Genomic DNA, 18,309 nt, shown 5'->3' with positions numbered 1-18,309 from the left:
TACATATAAAGTTTTAATGAATTAAACTTACAAAAGACAATGGCATCAAAACATTTGACACATTTTGTACAAAACTGGTCCTGCTCATCTATAGTTCTTTTGAGAAGGTGGTTAGTCAGGGGCTCCATTTCCTGTCCCTGGCATCTAGTGAACACACCTTAGTTGTAGTAGATGAAGGGACAGAATTAGAGGTTACAAATTCAGGACTAGAAGGTGATATTGGGGAGCTACCATACTTCCCACAACTTTCCATGCAGTTCCAGATTTATTGCTATAAGATATATTTTTTTGTATTTTTCTTTCTTAAAACCGTCTTCCCCAAGGTCTCAGACCTTTAATATCTCCAACTCCTGTCCAAATTTTCTCTTTTCCACTGAAGAGTTGACAGTGCAAGTTCAGTCTTCCCAGCCCAGAGCATACCTTGTTTCGGCCATCCTAGAACATTTAGACTATTAAGGTCTCTGGATACAGAATGGTGAGAGGAGACCGTAAATATGACTACAGCAACATTTCTATGTACCAGAAAATTACACACATGTTCATGGTATGGGCTGAAAGAGACTTAAGAGAAAATGGGCAATGCTTCTTTTAAAATGCGGCACTGCCTGCAGCTGAGAGCCTGTTTCAGGACACCACGTTCCCTTGTGAGAGGGATTTTGTCATTTCAGTATGTACAAAATAGGTCTGCAACTCCCCTTTTCCTTTGACGTTAATTATGCCTCGGCAGGTGCAAATGTAGCCCAATGTTTGTAAAATGTTACTGGTCTCTTCTGTGACCTGCAATGCAAGAGACAGACAAGCACACCATACTTTAAGAAAAGGAAATCTCAAAGCCTCCCTCCCTCCCCCTCTTTGCCCTAAGTGACGTAGCAGTGAGGAAAGCCCTTCACACAGGGCCTCGTTTTTGCTAATCTTAATGGACAGGTGAGTGAATACAATCACAGAAGATCCACCACAAATAATTTACACAACAGGATAAAAACAGCACCTTGAACTGAACAGATTCTAAAAAACTTTGAAATATATAAATAAAAAGCATATCTACAACTTTATCAATTCACAGGAAAAAACAACAGCAGCAGCAACAACAGACAATGCTGTCATCTCTTGGAATCAGTTCGTCCATCACCACCCTGCAGCCGCCGCCACCGTCACAGCTCCAAAATTTGCTCCAGAGAATTATGGGCCCCTCAAAAGAAGAGATGGCGAGTGGATGGAGTTGGAATTACTGAAAATTGCTTTCCTCCCCATTCTGCCGATGGTAGATTCCCTGTCAGCTGAGCAACCCTGTTGGATACCCACCTAATAAAAAATGTTGAAGTATGATTTTGGATCAGATTTTAACCAATGAACCTTCAACTAACCTACAAGTTGTCCCCCCCCCCAGCTGTGCTGCTGCTGTCTTCACTTGATGAGCTTCCCCCATGTGTGTCATAGCCTGTATCTTTGCCTGCGAGGGACTTTTAGTGGGGCGATTCCCCTGCTGTGCAGGGGCACTTGAGTAAAAACACAAATAGAAGCCAAACCTGAATTTTATCTAGGACACCAGTGCTATCCATTCTGCTGGCCACATTGACAGTGTTGCCCCAGATGTCGTACTGTGGCTTCTGTGCTCCAATGACACCCGCAATTACAGGTCCATGGTTAATTCCTGTAAAGAAGATGGCAAATTAAGGGTGGTCCCCCTCACCAAATATATATTTTTAAATGCTACAAATTGCAGAGCTCCCTGGAGGAAACATAAATGTTTTGAAACACATATGCACATCTGGTGGCTTTGCTGTCAAATTTGGGGTCTGGAGTTATGCAGAATTTATTCCTATGGCTGGGATTCAGATCAAATTAATATTTAATTTATTAATAATAGTATTGTTCATTTAAGAAGTGCAAAATTCCATCAAATAAGCATTGAACAATTATAATGGGAAAATTGAGAAGTATTAATGCATTGACGGAACAACATAGGCAATACTAGGGAATGTGTTAAGATGCCAGCACAGACTTGTATGAGGCTGATGGTTATCTTTCTGTGGCAGAGCTGTAAAGCATTTGCTTTTACTCCAAAAGTAGTGGGTGGCTGAGGGCAACTTGGGGCTGGTCCACACTAGAAAGGCTGGGTCCAAGCAGTTTTCCATTTGTCTCCTGCTTTCTATGCATGGCTCATAGTAGTTCTGCCTTTGGCCTGCCACTTTCCCCAGAAAATCCGCTCTTCAGCATTAAATTGGAACAAAAGGCAATCTACAGAAAAGCCAACTGCTTTGTGTCCCTTAGTTTCAAAGCATTTTTCCACAACCTGCTTCTGCCACTAGGTGACACTATAAGCTAAAATGAACAGAATCAGCCAGTGAGCAAAACTAGAATTATACAAACTGGGGTGGGGGTGGGCGGCGAGAACCCCAGAAAGAAAAATACTGTTACATTAAACATGAAATATTTCATATTTATTTATAGGTTGGTTCCATTTTCTTGCATACATTTAAAACTTCTGAAGCCTTCAAAAATAAATGGCATTACTAAAAGGATATTAAAATCCTGGAATGACCCCTCTGTCAGTCAGTCAGGAATTTAATTTTCTGCTGTTGCATTCTACAAACCCTGGATATTTTGGGAAGATGGCAATATTTGAATTTATGTGAATTTGCTGCATAAGTATTTAAATGAAAATAAGAGAATGAAAAAATGCAGTTAAGTAGAACAGACAATTGTGTGGTTTGTTTTTGTTTTTTTAAAAAAAGGTTTAAGATTTCTGAGAGCAAGCAAGCAAGCAGGAGAGAAGAACTCGAACCTCCATTAGGTGGGATTCTGCCCACACCTCTAAGGTGATATGACACCCTCTTGCTTGGAAATGGATTTATTATCTCATTTTTATGTTCCTTTTAAAAAGGAATTACCAAGATAGGAAAAGAGGTAGTAAGGGAACACCAGGCTACTTTAAATGAATTCAAATCTCCAGGGTCTGATGAGCTGCATCCAAGGGGACTAAAGGGAGCTTACGGATGTAATTTCAGAGCCTTTGTCTATTATCTTTGAGAATTCTTGGAGAACAGGTGAGGTTCCTACAGACTGGAGGCAGGTGTCAGGGGCTGGACTGAGGAGGAATGGTGGGAGCCCCCACTCCTTCTCCTGAACCTTCCCAAGGGCAGGAGGACACTATTGATTTCGAACAGTGGTTTGCAGAAGAGCACAGTCCAGAGGGGAAAAGCTGGGAAATACTGGATGAGGAACAGCTAGAAGAGGAAACACCAGGAGAGAGAGAGCTGGCAGATTCATTGTCCTTGGACAGCATTCCTGACTCCCCCTTCACCTAAGACTAGACGGGCTTTGAGAGTGATAGAAAAGAAAGCACAATGGCAACAAGCTCAGATTAACTGACGTAGGAGTGACATAGATTAAGGGGGACGGAGGGGGTGAACCTTAACTGGGAGCAACACCATTTCTAGAGAGAGATGCATTCCTTTGTCTCTCACTGTGATTATTAAAGAAACTAACTGATAAGAACGCTACTTTTGTTTGATCTGCTTATTTACTGCCACTGGGGAAGGGATTCCCCAAAGCCTGACAGTGGGCAAATGTTGTCCCCATCTTCAAAAAGGGAGGAAAGGAAGACCCAGGTAACTACCAACCAGTGAGCTTGACATCAATACCAGGAAAGGTCCTAGAACAGATAATTCAACAGTCGGTCTGTGAGCATTTAGAAGAGGATGCTGTGATTAATAAGACCCAGCATAGGTTTCTCAAAAATAAGTCATGCCAGACCAATCTGATTTCTTTTTTTGGTGGAATTACAAACTTGGTGGATCAAGGAAATGCTGTGGACATAGTATATCTTGATTTCAGTAAGGCTTTCTTGTGGAGATGAGGTAACTGTGAGATGGATTTGTAGCTGGTTGACTGACCGAACTCAAAGAGTACTCATTAATGGTTCCTTGTCATCCTGGAAAAAAGTGACAAGTGGGGTTCTGTCCTGGGCCCATTGTTGGTCAATGTCTTTATAAATGACTTGGATGAAGGAATTGAGGGGATGCTCATCAAATTTGCAGATGACACCAATTTGGGAGGGGTAGCTAATGCCTCAGAAGAAAGAATCAGAATTCAAAATGACTGTAACAGATTGGAGAACTGGGCGCAAGCTAACAAAATGAATTTCAGTGGAGACAAATGTAAGGTTCTGCACTTTGGCAGGAAGAACTAGATGCACATATATAGGATGGGGGACAACTGGCTTATTAGCAGTACATGTGAAAAGGATCTAGGGGTCTTGGTGGACCACAAGCTTAACATGAGTCAACAGTGTGATGCAGCAGCAAAAAAGAGCTAACGCTATTCTTGGCTGCATCAGCAGAAGTCTAGTGTCCAGATCAAGGGAAGTAATAGTACCATTCTAGTCTGCCTTGGTCAGACCACACTTGGAATACTGTGTCCAATTTTGGGCACCACAATTTAAGAAGGATGTTGACAAGCTGGAAGGAGAGCAGAGGAGGGCAACCAAGATGATCAAGGGTCTGGAAACCAAGCCTTATGAGGAGTGCTTGAAGGAAGCTGGGTATGTTTAGCCTGGAAAAGAGATGACCAAGAGGAGATATGATAGCCATCTTCAAATATCTCAAAGGCCGTCACATGGAGGGTGGAACAAACTTGTTTTCTCCTGCTCTGAAGGGTAGGACTCAAACCACTGGCTTCAAGTTGCAAGAAAGGAGATTCCAACTAAACATTTGAAAACACTTTCTGACAGTAAGAGCTGTTCAGCAGTGGAACAGACTCCCACGAGAGGTGATGGATTCTCCTTCCTTGGAGGTTTTTAAGCAGAGTGGCCATCTCTCATGGATGCTTGAGCTGAGATTCCTGCATTGCAGGGGGTGGGACTAAGATTCTATGATTCTAACTTCCAAGAAAAAGAAGAGTGTATTACATAGCATGATTCTACATGCTCAAACTTTTAGAGTGTGTCCAAAAAAGAAAAAAATTTCGCAATATGAATTGAATTCCTCTTATTTATAACAATATTTATGCTGTCAAAGCAGTCTGGTTAATTTCACACACAAAAAAAGAAGCAACTCAAATCGGTGTTTCCCTTAGATGTTACAATATAGGAACTTGCAGAGCTCTGCTGGATCCCCCCATCTAGTTCCAGAGTTGTTTCCACCGAGATGCCTATGAGCAGCACATCAGCACAGCAGAACTCTCCCAGTCACATTTCCCAGATATCAGCATTCAGAGGCATATTCTCTCTGATGCTAAGGCGTTCATCTAACCATCAAGTATACCAGCCATTGCTTTAGCCTTATCCTCCAAGAATGTAACCATCTTTTTAAAAATTGTGTCAAGTTGGCACCTATCTCTATGTCTTGAGGTAGGAAATCTCATCATTTTAACTATGCACTGTGTGAAGAACTGCCTCCTATGGTCTGCCCTGAATTTCAGCTTCATTGGAAGACCCTGTGTCCCAGTATAAGAGAGTGAGAGACAAGCAGGTCTTTTAAAAAAAATTCTTCCAGGCAACTTCCCAAAGAAAATAAAACTGACAAGCTGTTTTTGCCTTTCCCTGCCTGCCTTAATTTTCCAGTTTAGGAACTTGAGAACAGTGATAACAGCAGCTTTCTCTATTAATATAATTTTATTTACTTTTAATATTTTTGCAGTGCCTTTTTGAAAGCCACGAAGATGGTGTACAACAGATCAAGTATGAAAGCAACGTCATGAAACATTAAAAAAAAGGTAAGGGTAAAGGACCCCTGACAGTTAAGTCCAGTCGCGAACACTCTGGGGTTGTGGCGCTCATCTCGCTTTACTGGCCGAGGAAGCCAGCGTTTGTCTGCAAACAGTTTTTCCAGGTCATGTGGCCAGCATGACTAAGCCGCTTCTGGTGAACCAGAGCAGCACACGGAAATGCCGTTTACCTTCCCGGCGGAGTGGTACCTATTTATCTACTTGCACTTTGACATGCTTTCGAACTGCTAGGTTGGCAGGAGCTAGGACTGAACAACGGGAGCTCACCCAGGTTGCGGGGATTCGAACCACCAACCTTCTGATCGGCAAGCCATAAAAAGGAACACTGATGAAAAATATATAAAAGGCCAAATTACAATCATATTTACTTTCTAGAATCTCTGTTTATAATGTTTAATTGTTCTTTAACAATGTTTAACTTTTTTAGTGACATCCTTCACCCTGTTTTTAGCTGTTTTTATTTTATCTGTAAGCCACTTTGAGTCCCTATCAGGGAAACCGGCAGATATAGATAGATTACAGTTTACTAACTTAATCCATTCTGGAGGTCCGTTCTTAAACCAAAGTGTTCTTAAAGCAAGGCACCCTTTCCCTAATGAGGCCTCCCGCCACCGGCGTTCAGCTTCCGTTCTTCCGGGGCAAAGTTCGCTAACCGGAACACCTACTTCCGGTTTTGCGGAGTTCATTGTCCGAAGTTTTCATTAACAGGGCTGTTCGTAGAGCGAGGTACCACTGTATATCCTTGATTTAATTCATTATGAGCCATTGTTCTTCAGAGACTGGCTGCCGTCACATGTTTTGGTAAGCCATAATGTACAGAAGTGAGTTATTTGTTTGTTCTGTGAGGAAACAAGCCATGACCCCCAACTTGTGTTAAATTTGAAGCAGCAATCGTGGACTGCTTTGCTCCCCCAAAGCACAAGATGTGCTCTTGACCTATTGACCATGGTTTGTTGGAGTACAACAGGCTAAGCTAGGAACCATTGTTTGTTCCCTCCCAGAGCAAAGAAAGCATAATTTGCTTGTACACAGTAAACAATTGTTTATGGCTTATTTTGATGTGTGATTAGTAGGGTTATAACTTTTTTATAACCTCATGTGCTGTAGCTTAGTTAGATTAACTTTTGCCTAAAAACAAAGCTAGCGGGAAGGTAAACGGCGTTTCCGTGTGCTGCGCTGGTGCCGGTTCACCAGATGCAGCTTTGTCACGCTGGTCACATGACCCGGAAGTGTCTGCAGACAGCGCTGGCTCCTGGCCTCTAGAGTGAGATGAGCGCACAACCCTAGAGTCTGTCAAGACTGGCCCGTACAGGCAGGGGTACCTTTACCTTTACTTTAAAAACAAAGCAATGAACTGTCATTTGAAAAAAGCTTACCCCAAAATCAATAAATCGATTTTAGTATATGTAACTGTCTAATGTACTGTGTCATTATTGTGCCATTATACATAATAATAATTATGCATTATAATACAGGAAAATAGCTTGCAAATTTTCCAATACTTGTACAATGTTCTGTACATTGTATATCAATTCTTATTGCTTAGAATCATCATCATCATCATCATTTATACCCCGCCCATCTGGCTGGGTTTCCCCAGCCACTCTGGGCGGCTCCCAACAAAATATTAAAAATAGAATCAAACATTAAAAACGTCCCTAAAGCCTTCAGATGTCTTCTAAAAGTCAGATAGTTGTTTCTTTCCTTGACATCTGATGGGAGGGCGTTCCACTGAGAAGGCCCTCTGCCTGGTTGCAATTCTTCTTTGTTTCTGCTGCAAGCGCCATAAAGTTCCCACATCACTTTAATTGCGCCTTCTGCACACTGCTTGCTTCTTGGTATCTGGAGGGTGGATGGCCCCTGCTTCCAGTGAGTCTCCAATACCCACAATGCTTTTTTTTCAAAAAAAGGGTTTCAATATTTCTGACAAGTTCTTGAAGTCATTTTCAATGAGTGGTAATGTTGCATATATGGTGATTCCCACTTTTCATTTTGGGGTGACCTTTTTTCACAGCTCAGAAGAAATAGTCCCTTTTCAGTGTTTCTAAGCAAATACTGAAAAGGGACTAATTTTTTCTGAAATAAAGTCCATTTTTAAAAATGGGAAAAAATCCATTTTTTGAAAATCAAAAAGTTATAACCCTAGTGATCACGGCCACAGCCTTACAATATTCAATGCAGTGATGTGCTGAAATTAGCAATGAGGGGGGAAGTTCTGCAAACACAATGCTGGAATAACAAAGTGGAGGAACTTGAACTGTTAGCACTATATTAAAAAAGGATATTATTGCTGTACTTGGAGACGAGACAAAATATTTATGCTGCTTACCTACGCGTAGCTTGAAGTCATTGAAGGAATGCTTGTTTATGACATCCAGTTTTGCTCCCAGGGCAAATGCAAACTCCACCATAGTCCCAATATGCATGTATTGTCTGTCAGGCTCCTGAATGTAAACACATAGACATATCCTGTAATGCCACTGCAATTATCAAAGAATCCTCAATAGAGATTTGCTCTCTGTAAATGTTGCAATTTACTGAAAACTTACAAGAAGCCAGTCTTTTAATTCTAGAGTTACAACCCTATATACTTTTACTTGTTCCAACAGAATCACAGTACTTTGGGTTTATTCCTGATCAAAGTGGGATATAAACTAACAAATATAAAAATTTAATTAATTAAATTGAGCTCAGTGTGATTTATTTCTGAGTAAACATGCATAGGATTGGGCTGTATGTTATTTACGCCTGCGCACAGCTCAGTTTTGTATCAGCTATGTCCTTGTGGAAAATCAATGTGCCTGGTCAAAATGAGTCCTGGAATGGCTCCGAGTGCTTGTTGGCCCCTGGGTAAGAGATCTGCTTTTGGTTCCCAGTAAGTAACAGACTCGCAGCTCCCCTTGCAAGAACAGGTCACTCCCTCCCTTCTATGATCCGTTCCCTCTTTGCTCCCCTGCTGGTCTCCTGAATGATGGGAAGTGCAGGAAAGAGGATAAGGAATGGTGCAGGGTCTAAAGCTGGACGCCGTGTTGGCCCTAGACATTTTGGCACCTGAGGCGAACCACAAAGTGGTGCCTCCTCCTGCGAGGGAAGAAGGGGTGAGTGAACAGCTACACTGGGAACAAGCGGGTGGGGAGGGGAGAGGATAAAGAGCTTCATTGGGAACCAGGGTGGGAGGGCCCAGCAGTGCCTCCTATTGGCTTAGAGGCTGCTGTACAAGTGGCATGGGGGAGGCTGCCAGGGAGGTGGCAGAGCTGCTGCCATCACCATGGGCAACACATTCCTTGGAGACTGGATTTCCTGTCTCTCTGGGTCAGGCCACCCAAGGCGGTGGCCTCGCTTTGCCTCCTGGCTGGGCCAGCCCTAGCTTGATGCAACAGGCCCTTCAAGTCTCGGGCCTTAAGACAACGGCCAAATGGGTCACCTGTGCACGCTCTCAGTTCCAGGTGGCACTGCCCATTTCATACCGTACAGACAGAGAGAGCCATCCCACCTGAGAGGCTCATATCCGTCCAGTTGTGAGAGGGGAGGGCCCAGCTGTTTTTTGTGTGCCAGGTCTTCACACACACTTAATGTACACCAGTGCACAGGACCCTCTGAGCTGCAACCGTGGACTGTAGGAGAATAGGATTGAGCTGTTTTAATGTTCTGTGAATATGAAGCATGATTCTTCAAAAATATCCTACTTTCTCTATAGGCATAAATCCATTCTCACTCAGAAGCTGAGTGGGAAGAGAAGGAGAAAGAAATAAAGGGTGGGGTTGAAGTGTGGATGTTTTTTTTTTTGGGGGGGGGGTAAAGTTTAGCACCACTTCACAAAATGTAGGTGAGATTCTTCAAATATTGGAACACCAGGGAAATTATGCAGGAATATCATTTTGCCTACCCACCCACATTAGGCATTGCTATATAATGCTGTAACAGCAATAAAGAAATAAAACACTGTTCTGTAATAGCAGGGGGTTTATGCAGGGAATGAAAAGCATATTCAGAGTTAGAAAATCCAAGTGCTTGAGTGTTGTGTTTCATTGGAGGGGAACTGTCTTAACTGTATTTCCTGAGATCAGGAGCCAAAAGTTGCACAGGCGCATGCAAATGCTTCTGGGAACACTGGCATAGCTGAAGTTGGCAAGCCCCATTTGGGATGCTCCTAATATTCCTCCCAAGTTTTGGGAGCAGCTTTTCAGAGCCTTTGAACCAGCTTGGTGGGGAGATGACTTAGAAGCTTCACTGCATTCCCAGATGTGGCCTTTTGCACCCCAGACAAAATATGGTCCCTACAAAGTGGACACAGTAACTTTGACGTACCTGACTATATTCCTGGCCGGGCATTGCACTTAGCCCTGTGGCTGCCATGTAAGTGCTCCCAATGGTCTTGATCTTTTCAACGCCGCTAAATTTGGGTTTCGACAATAGCTGTGAAGAAATAAGTCACTCAGGTGTCTGATAGCCAAATAATGCATCAGCAGTGTTAATACACACGCTTCCCAGGGCTGCTTCCGGGCTGCACTTGTTTGGAGCATCTTTCAAGCACATTTAGCAGATCCAGAAGCAGCCAAACTAGTTGAGACAGCAGTAAAGCCTTTTATTTAAGTTTGGCCCCATCTCACATAGGACACGGGTAGGGGATCATATTTTACAGCAAAAGGTGCTTGCAGGTGATAATAGCTCCCTGAAACCCAACACATTCTGAGCCTTAATGCAACTCTTGGTTTCACTGAGAAACTATTTTAACATTTTGCAAAAGGAGATCTGGCAATTCATTTTCTGCAGTCAGTGTTACTGCGACATCTGGATTTGCGGTGCTGTTCTCTTCAGTGGTGGCTTATATAAACTGCCTTAGGCATTTTGACAAGGTAGAGTGCTGCTTTTGTGGTGGGGGAGGGGAATCAACTGCACTTCTGAGCAGCGGACGCAAGAAGGCAATGACTTCTCTTCTGACCTGTCTTTGTCACAACCTCTGCTGTTTCCTCTCTGCTGCAGTTTGGCCTCCACCAAATTCATCTCCCTGTCCACTAGTCAATGTGATTTACATAGTTATTCATGTAAATTAAGAACTTAAATGTAATTAATGATGCAATTATTTCCACACCATTCATTTCAATAATGCCAAGGACATTCATCTCAATGCAAAGGAATCTAGAATGAATCATAACCTAGAATTCTGGTAAACATCAAAAACCACTACTGGCCATTTAGGAACACAAAAGTCATCCATGTGCCCCTTAAATGCTGCATAGAAAATTATGCCATTTTATGCAGAAGTGCCTATAAAGACTGCCTTGGTGTGGAATTCTACATTTCTACAGCAGCTGGTACCCTCTCCAATTCAGAGTGCAGCTTCTGCCAGTACAAGCCTCTGCCAGTATTGGCTGTGCTGGCTAGGAATTATTATTATTATTATTATTATTATTATTATTATTATTATTATTTCTTTCCTTTATGAATTGCTTCCCACAAAGCATCTCAAAGTGATAGTGATTTACAGTATAAGAAAAATATATTTATTCTATTGTATTTTATTATTTGATTATAGAAAAACCCCTCAAAGTGGTTTACAAAAGATAAAAAGTAAAATCAATGGAAGTTTACAACCCAAAGCTTAAAATATACAAAAGTTAAAATACTAAAACAGATTAAATCACATTTTTACATTCCTTTACCTGTCACAGAATTGCTCTACAAGTCACTATCCTGTGTGTCAAACCATAAACATTGCTGATTCTCCCTTGAGTCTTCCTAGGCACTGGTCAGATTTATAAGCCCCTCCTACATAATCTTACGAGACACCGGAGGGTCTTGTATGGGCTATACTTATAAGAGATGACTTAAAGGTTGGTGCAAAAATGTCTGTCACACAATTCCAAGAGACATGGAGGCAACAGCTTATTCTGCCTTAGAAGGATAAGCAAGTTTTAGGCTTACAAACAAAACATGGAGGCCATAGTCCAGGGTAGAGTTAAATGTGTTTAAGTTAACTGATTTAAATGGAATAAAATGCACTTAAATCTGTTTTGAATTGGGGACACAATGTGGGAAACTCTTCTGTAACGAAATAATTTCTTGTTTGTCCTTTAGCCAAACACAGACATGATGTACTTACATCATCAAAGTCAGCAATGATCTCATTTAGAAGCCGGAGGCATTCTAAGCCCTCTTTGTTGACATCAGATTCTGTATAAAATTCTTTGAAATCTGGAATGGAGGCAAACATGACGCAAACACAGTCATATGATTGATGGTATAAATCCTGTTCAAGAGAGAATGAGAAACCAGTCACAAAATGTTCTCAGTAGAAGGCGTTCATAAAATGAAGTACAGATTGGAAAGAAAAAGGATGGATGAAAAGTTTGTGTAAGGTGTGCTTGCACCTATTTAGTACAAAGATAATTTGCTGATGTTTACTACTTTTCGCTTTATAATAAGCCATGCACATCCATGAATAATTTCATCAAGTTACACTACCTAATTAACCTGTTTTATTCAGTTAAAGTACCTCTCTATATAACTGGCTACACATTTTACACCAGTGGATATATTGGAAACAGCTCAGTGATATTCAAGGAACAGGTTTACCAAGCAGGTGACAAAAGCCCTGAAGCCTTGCACCTGACGGGATCCCATTTCTAGCGCAGTGCAAAAGGACCAGGGCATTGTTCCAGGGAAACTGAGAGATTTCTGTCATTTGGAAGCCTGGCAACCATGACACTGTTTTCTCAATCTTTTTAATTAAGTTGGAAGTGCTTGAAAAATGCTACAGCAAAAGGAAGTCAAAGTTACTTATCATCATCATCATCAAAGTTCTTCATCACTTCTAGGCAAGAAAAATGGAAATGAATACTGTTCCAGAGGCCCATTTGCTCCAATGTACAAAAGAAGAGAGCTGCCAGATCAAGCCAAAGACCCTTCCAGCATCCTGTTTCCAAAAGTGCCAGCCAGATGCTGATGCCCACAAGCAGAACACAAGTGCAAACTCTTCCATAGTTGTCCCCCAGCAACTGGTAACTCACAGATAAAAACTGCTTGTTCAGAGCAGACATAATGCAAGAAGGTATCATTGAGAAAGCAGTAATCTCCTAACATCGTTAAATATCAACAGACTCTAGAACACAAATAATGCTATTTGGACTGAGTATGTTTGGTCTCTTTACGCAGTTTGTCACCAAAATCTTCACTGATGTTTCTCTCATATTGGTCATCACTGCAAAGGTCATCATTTGCTATGGCTCACGACATAATAGCTGGGGATGTTTCCTCAATAGGCTTTCTCCTCTCCCTTTTTTTTTATCAAAGATTTTCTTGTTTTACAAAAGTGTTTGCAATGTCTGCTTTCTTAATGGGCAACCTATGTCCAAGTGGGGCTAGGGAACAGTGTCTTTCCAGTGTGTTTGAGGGACTAGAAAAAAATATTTGGAGTTGGTACATAGACCTCAGGAGAGACAGAGGTCTGATTTTTGCAGCCAGCTTGCAAAAAGCAACCACAGAATTGGAGGACTCCAAAGACACATTGATCGCTTTGGAAAGGGTGGACCTGTGGCAGCTTCTCAAAGGCTTGCATTGCCTGCCTGTTTTCTCGTGTTTTGAAGTTATTTGCAAGCAAACAGTTATTATAAAAGGCAAAGTAAGGCCTGTGTGATCCACTCTGCAAAAGAAAGCAAAGCCCAGTAGCCTTGCCCTTGAAATTATCACTGGGCAACTGGGGAGTGTGTAAAACCCACAGTGCACACCAGAAATAATCTGTCACAGTCTATCTCTCTCCTGTTTTATTCTTGGAAACAAACTAGAAATGGAGGCAAGCTGGTATGCCAATTCTCACTTTCAGTGAGAGGGCAGTCTATAGTATGCTGTGTGTGCACTGGACCAGATTTGTTCCTGAAGGTTGTCAGTTTTATTTCAGAACAGCGAAGAAGCCTAAAGGTGGTGAGGACTGACCTCATTCTTCAGGTTCCTTGCCAAGAAATGTTCGGCCACGTGAGCAGGCAGCACGTTCTCCAGCAGCAGCCGGTTCAAATTCTCCATGGTCTCAATCTCCTCACGCTCTTTTTTGAACTTGTTCTTCCACAGGAAATCTAACCTACAGTAATATTCATTCTGTTACAAAGAGGACACAGAAGTAAAGAAACAATAGGCATCTTGTCCTATCAGATGGTTTTAAGAGAGAGAGAAAAACACACCCCTCCCCCCAAAACAATGAAGCAGTAGGTTAAGGTATTCATTCCATTCCATCTGAGGCCCAAAGACAGAGGCGGTTTTAGGGCAGTGCAACCAAGGCAGCTGCAACAATCCTGTAGAAGCAGGAGGGGATGCCAAACTTCAGTGTCACATAGGACGCTGCTGAAATCTGAGAGCCCAAAATCTGCCAATGTTAAACAGGCAGATTCTGCGCATGCATATTATTACCCAGCTTGATCCAGCAAATATGACAGTGTGTGTTTGTGTGTGTGTGTGAGAGAGAGAGAGAGAGAGAGAGAGAGCGCCTTCAGGTCAGCATCCTCATTATTATTTACTTAATTTATTTGTTAGTTGGATGGTGTCATGCAGCCAAGCTGGTGCTCAAACGCCTTGCTCTGCTTTCCTTTGGACCACATAAGCAAGGTCGAGAGAGGGGGGTGGTGGTCTTGTCACCTGGGCAGCCCAGGATCTCCCATACACACAGCACAGCCTTGCACCCCAGGGAGATCACTTTGGTGCTCCTAATGCAGAAAACAACAACGCAGGAGGCAGCAGTTACAAGTTACCAGGCTAAGAAGTCACAGCAGGTGCTGCGATACTCTAGCACTTTGACTTCACCCCCGGAGGCACACTCCATTGTCTCCTGAGACAGATGGATGACAATAACTATTTGTCACTTTTCACAAACTTAACTAGTGATCATCGGATGGGGAGTGAGGATGGGCTGAGTTTATAGGGCCAGAGGGACGATGAGAGATGGTCCACTGTGTGAACAGATAACAGCTGAACCATCAAGTGGTGCTACTCAGAGGAGGCCCCATAGCCGGCCCACACTCCCACTTGTCCCTTGCCTAGAAAGCTGTCAGAGTGGTTATCCACTTGCCCCATAGAGAAGAAGAAGAAGAAGAGTTTGGATTTGATATCCCGCTTTATCACTACACGAAGGAGTCTCAAAGCGGCTAACATTCTCCTTTCCCTTCCTCCCCCACAACAAACACTCTGTGAGGTGAGTGGGGCTGAGAGACTTCAAAGAAGTGTAACTGGCCCAAGGTCACCCAGCAGCTGCATGTGGAGGAGCGGGGAATCGAACCCGGTTCACCAGATTACAAGTCCACCACTCCTAACCACTACACCACACTGGCTCACCATACTTTCTAGATAATAATAATAATAATAATAATAATAATAATAATAATAATAATAAATCACCTGCAGGTCTCAGGGCAGTTCACAGGATAAAATTACAATATAAAAACACAGAATACATAATCAAAATATAAACAGAAGCAGCGGAATAATACCCCCCCCAAAAAAACCCTCTAAAAAGTTTAAAACTATTAAAATATTTTTAAAAGACAATTGAAAAGCAGTTTAAAAGAATGAAAACAGTCCTCTCTGCTTGGCAGCAGCAGTCCTTTTCTAGTCTGTCCGGCCCCTCCCTCGGCCTGGTGGAAAACGGCAGGAGCCGGACCCTCTCAACAGGGGGCTGAGTGGTTTTGCGTTTGCCCCACAGCTTGCCCCACAGCACCTGCTCCTTACTGATGAATCAGAACAAACGGGAGTCCATGGAAAACTCAACTGCTGTTTCTTTCAATCCAGCAGCAAAGAGTGAAAGTGGCAGAGCAAATGGAGGTGTGAATGAGCCCATCCTATTACACAGGAGAAGTTACAAAACAGTTTTTTGAAAGAGGGCTTCCAGCCCAGTGGAATGGGCCCTTTCTATTTGCCCCAGTGGAAACAGCAAGTCATGAAGGACTTGAGGGCGAGCCCATGTCTGGGTCTAATCTAGAGTCTGCAGACGAATCACTCCTGGTGGTTTGGGATAAGAGCCGAGGACGGGAAGTCTCAGAGGCCACAGGTGTCCAAAACCTCCTGTTATGCCTACCGGCGTGGTTGCTCGAGAGCGAACAGGCAAGATCCCCACTGGTCTTTTCAAAGGCTTTATTATTGGTGCAAAAACATTTACAGTGCAGAACATCTCAATTCCATGTCTTGCTCGGTCACTAGCAGAATCTGAGAGTGGGCGGTCCTTAAACTTCCCCCAGCAGAGTAGTCTCTTGACCCCCAGCCGACGGCTCCCCTCTCTGCGCGTAAACCTACTGCGCAGAGAGGGCGTGGCCAAAGGGGGACCTGCCTCCCCCCCCCGCTTTGCTCATGCACAGTTATTTGGCTCCCTTTTGCATCCTCCGAGCCCTGCATCTCTTCCCTCCTCCGCGGAGGAAGTGCTGCTTCTCACGATCTTTGGAGGCTCCCTGTAACCCAGCTGCCCTTCCACCTCTCGCCCCTGAGCGGATGGCAGTTCCCTGACACCTCCGGATCACCTTTTTAGAGCAGTGGAGCTGAGGGAAGCGAATGACAACGGCCAACAATATATTTGGGGATGGATGGGGCAGCCTGCCTTCCAGGCGTACCTTTATACCAGCCTCAATTCTGCAGCGACAGCATGAACAATGTTCAAACAGAACAAGCTCTAGTAAGGCGGGGGTGGGGGGGAAGCAAAGAATTGAAAATTATAACAAAAAGAAGAAAACCTTGGGAATAGTAGCTGTTATGTAGTGTAGTTTCACCCTGGGCCAACAGGGGGATATTGTATATAGTTTTCACTCAGGTCTGTAGATAGTTTTCACTCAGGTCCGCGGCAGTTATTTTAGGCGGGAACTCTGGGCTGTGGTGGTTACAATGTTGACAGCCGGCTGCCTATAAATACAGGCCGGCTGAGCTGTTCACAGTTAGTTCTGTTCCAGCTTACCTTAATAAAGAGCTACTTGAAGGAATCGCTGTGCCGGCTGCTATGTCAACCCACAACTTAATACTGGCGACGAAGGTGGGATAGATGGACATCAGAGCACAGTCAGATGCGGCCAGCCTCTGAACTGAGCGAAATCACTGAGCGAAATCACTGAGCGAAATCACTGGGCAGAACCAATTCAGAGCTGACTGTTCTGGCTAGAGCGCTGTGTTCCATCTATCGCCCTTCACGTCGGCATCGGAATCATGGCTTCACTTGTGCCTCTACCGCCGTTTGCGCCAGCCTCTGAATCATGGGACTCCTACCTCGCTCGGTTCGACTGCTACCTCCAAGCCAACGAGCTGACAGCAGTATCAACGGATCGGAAGCGGGGCCTATTCCTCAGCCTCTGTGGGCCTGAGGTGTTTGAGACGGCCCGAGCATTGGTTGCACCTGAAGCAGTCCAGGCAACACCATGGGACACGATCCAAGAGAAGCTCCGCAACCACTACGCACCGAAGCCGTCCAAGATTGCTGCCCGCCATGCGTTCTACCACCGGAACCAGGCAGAGGGGGAGTCAATCAACAACTACACCACCGCCCTGCGACAGGCTGCAATGCACTGTGAGTTCCGAGACTTAGACGATGCCCTGATGGATCGAATCGTCTGCGGGGTCCGGGACATCCATCTGCAACGGCGTCTCCTAGCCAAGCCAGACCTCACGCTACAGAAAGCCATTGAGGAGGCTGTGGCCTCAGAAGCTGCTGAACGCTCCGCCCAGGAGATCCGCAAGTCCAGCAGCCCGCGTCTTGCTAGAGAGCCAGTTCCGGTGCATCATGAAGAGGCCAGCAGTGATGAGGCATCCTCCAGTGAAGACGATGACGTGCACCAGACAAAGCGGGAGCGCAGGAAGTTCCAACAGAAGTCCAAGGGCCAACCGGAATGTGCTGGCTGCGGAGGCAACCATTCCCGTGCCAAGTGTCGATTCAGAGACGCCATCTGTAGGAAGTGTTCCAGAAGGGGCCACATCGCTAAGGTCTGCCGATCGGCTCCGTCTGACACCCCCCCTTCATCGACTCGCAAGTTCAAGTCTTCACTCCAGTCTGCCAAGGAAAGTTGTTTCGCTCTCACCAACTGCCGCTGCCCGTCTGGAACCATGATTGGCCAAACCAACTCGCCTACGCGACGCAAGCTGAACGTCACGGTGCTCATTGAAGGAGCTCCATGTGACATGGAGATCGACACCGGGTCTGCCCTGTCCATCGTGTCATGGAGCACCATCAAAAGACTGGTACCCAGAGTGTCCAAAAGGCAACTCGACTCTCACCGCGTACACCTGAGAGACTACCAGGGAAACGATGTTCCCGTGGTAGGCGTTGGCCGGTTCCGGATCGCCTTCAAGGATTTTTCGGGCCTGCTCCGGTTGGTGGTGGTCGAAGGTCAGCGGCCAAGCCTCCTAGGGCTAGACTGGTTTGATGCCCTCGGCCTGGAAGTCACCGGCATCAACTGCATCTCTAACGCAGAGACTGAGGGTCTGGTCAAAGACTTTGCCGAGGTTTTTGACGGCACCTTGGGACAATATACAGGTATGCCCATCTCCTTTAGCCTTGATCCACAAGTCGCCCCCATCAAGCTAAAGCCACGCCGGGTTCCCTTTGCGCTCAAGGCTAAGGTGGACGAA

At 44.3% G+C, this 18,309-nt stretch overlaps 1 protein-coding gene across 2 annotated transcripts in view; it reads right to left on the bottom strand.

The window, feature by feature from the left end:
• Window positions 1-18,309, bottom strand: part of ADCY2 (adenylate cyclase 2) — a gene marked incomplete at its 5' end in the record, with an annotated part of 125,498 nt that continues 107,189 nt past the window's right edge. For both annotated transcript variants that reach the window (XM_082234240.1, XM_082234241.1), the window contains 6 exons: window positions 1-777; window positions 1,527-1,651; window positions 8,057-8,171; window positions 10,036-10,143; window positions 11,831-11,977; window positions 13,660-13,818. In XM_082234240.1, coding sequence (XP_082090366.1) covers window positions 625-777; window positions 1,527-1,651; window positions 8,057-8,171; window positions 10,036-10,143; window positions 11,831-11,977; window positions 13,660-13,818 — 807 coding nt within the window. In that variant the 3' untranslated portion in view covers window positions 1-624. The remainder of the gene's footprint in view (window positions 778-1,526; window positions 1,652-8,056; window positions 8,172-10,035; window positions 10,144-11,830; window positions 11,978-13,659; window positions 13,819-18,309) is intronic.

This window comes from Podarcis vaucheri (genome assembly GCF_965113315.1).
Source record: "Podarcis vaucheri genome assembly, chromosome: 8".
NCBI lineage: Eukaryota > Metazoa > Chordata > Lepidosauria > Squamata > Lacertidae > Podarcis > Podarcis vaucheri.
The sequence above is the reverse complement of the archived record's forward strand: the minus strand, read 5'-3'. Positions and strand labels throughout refer to the sequence as shown.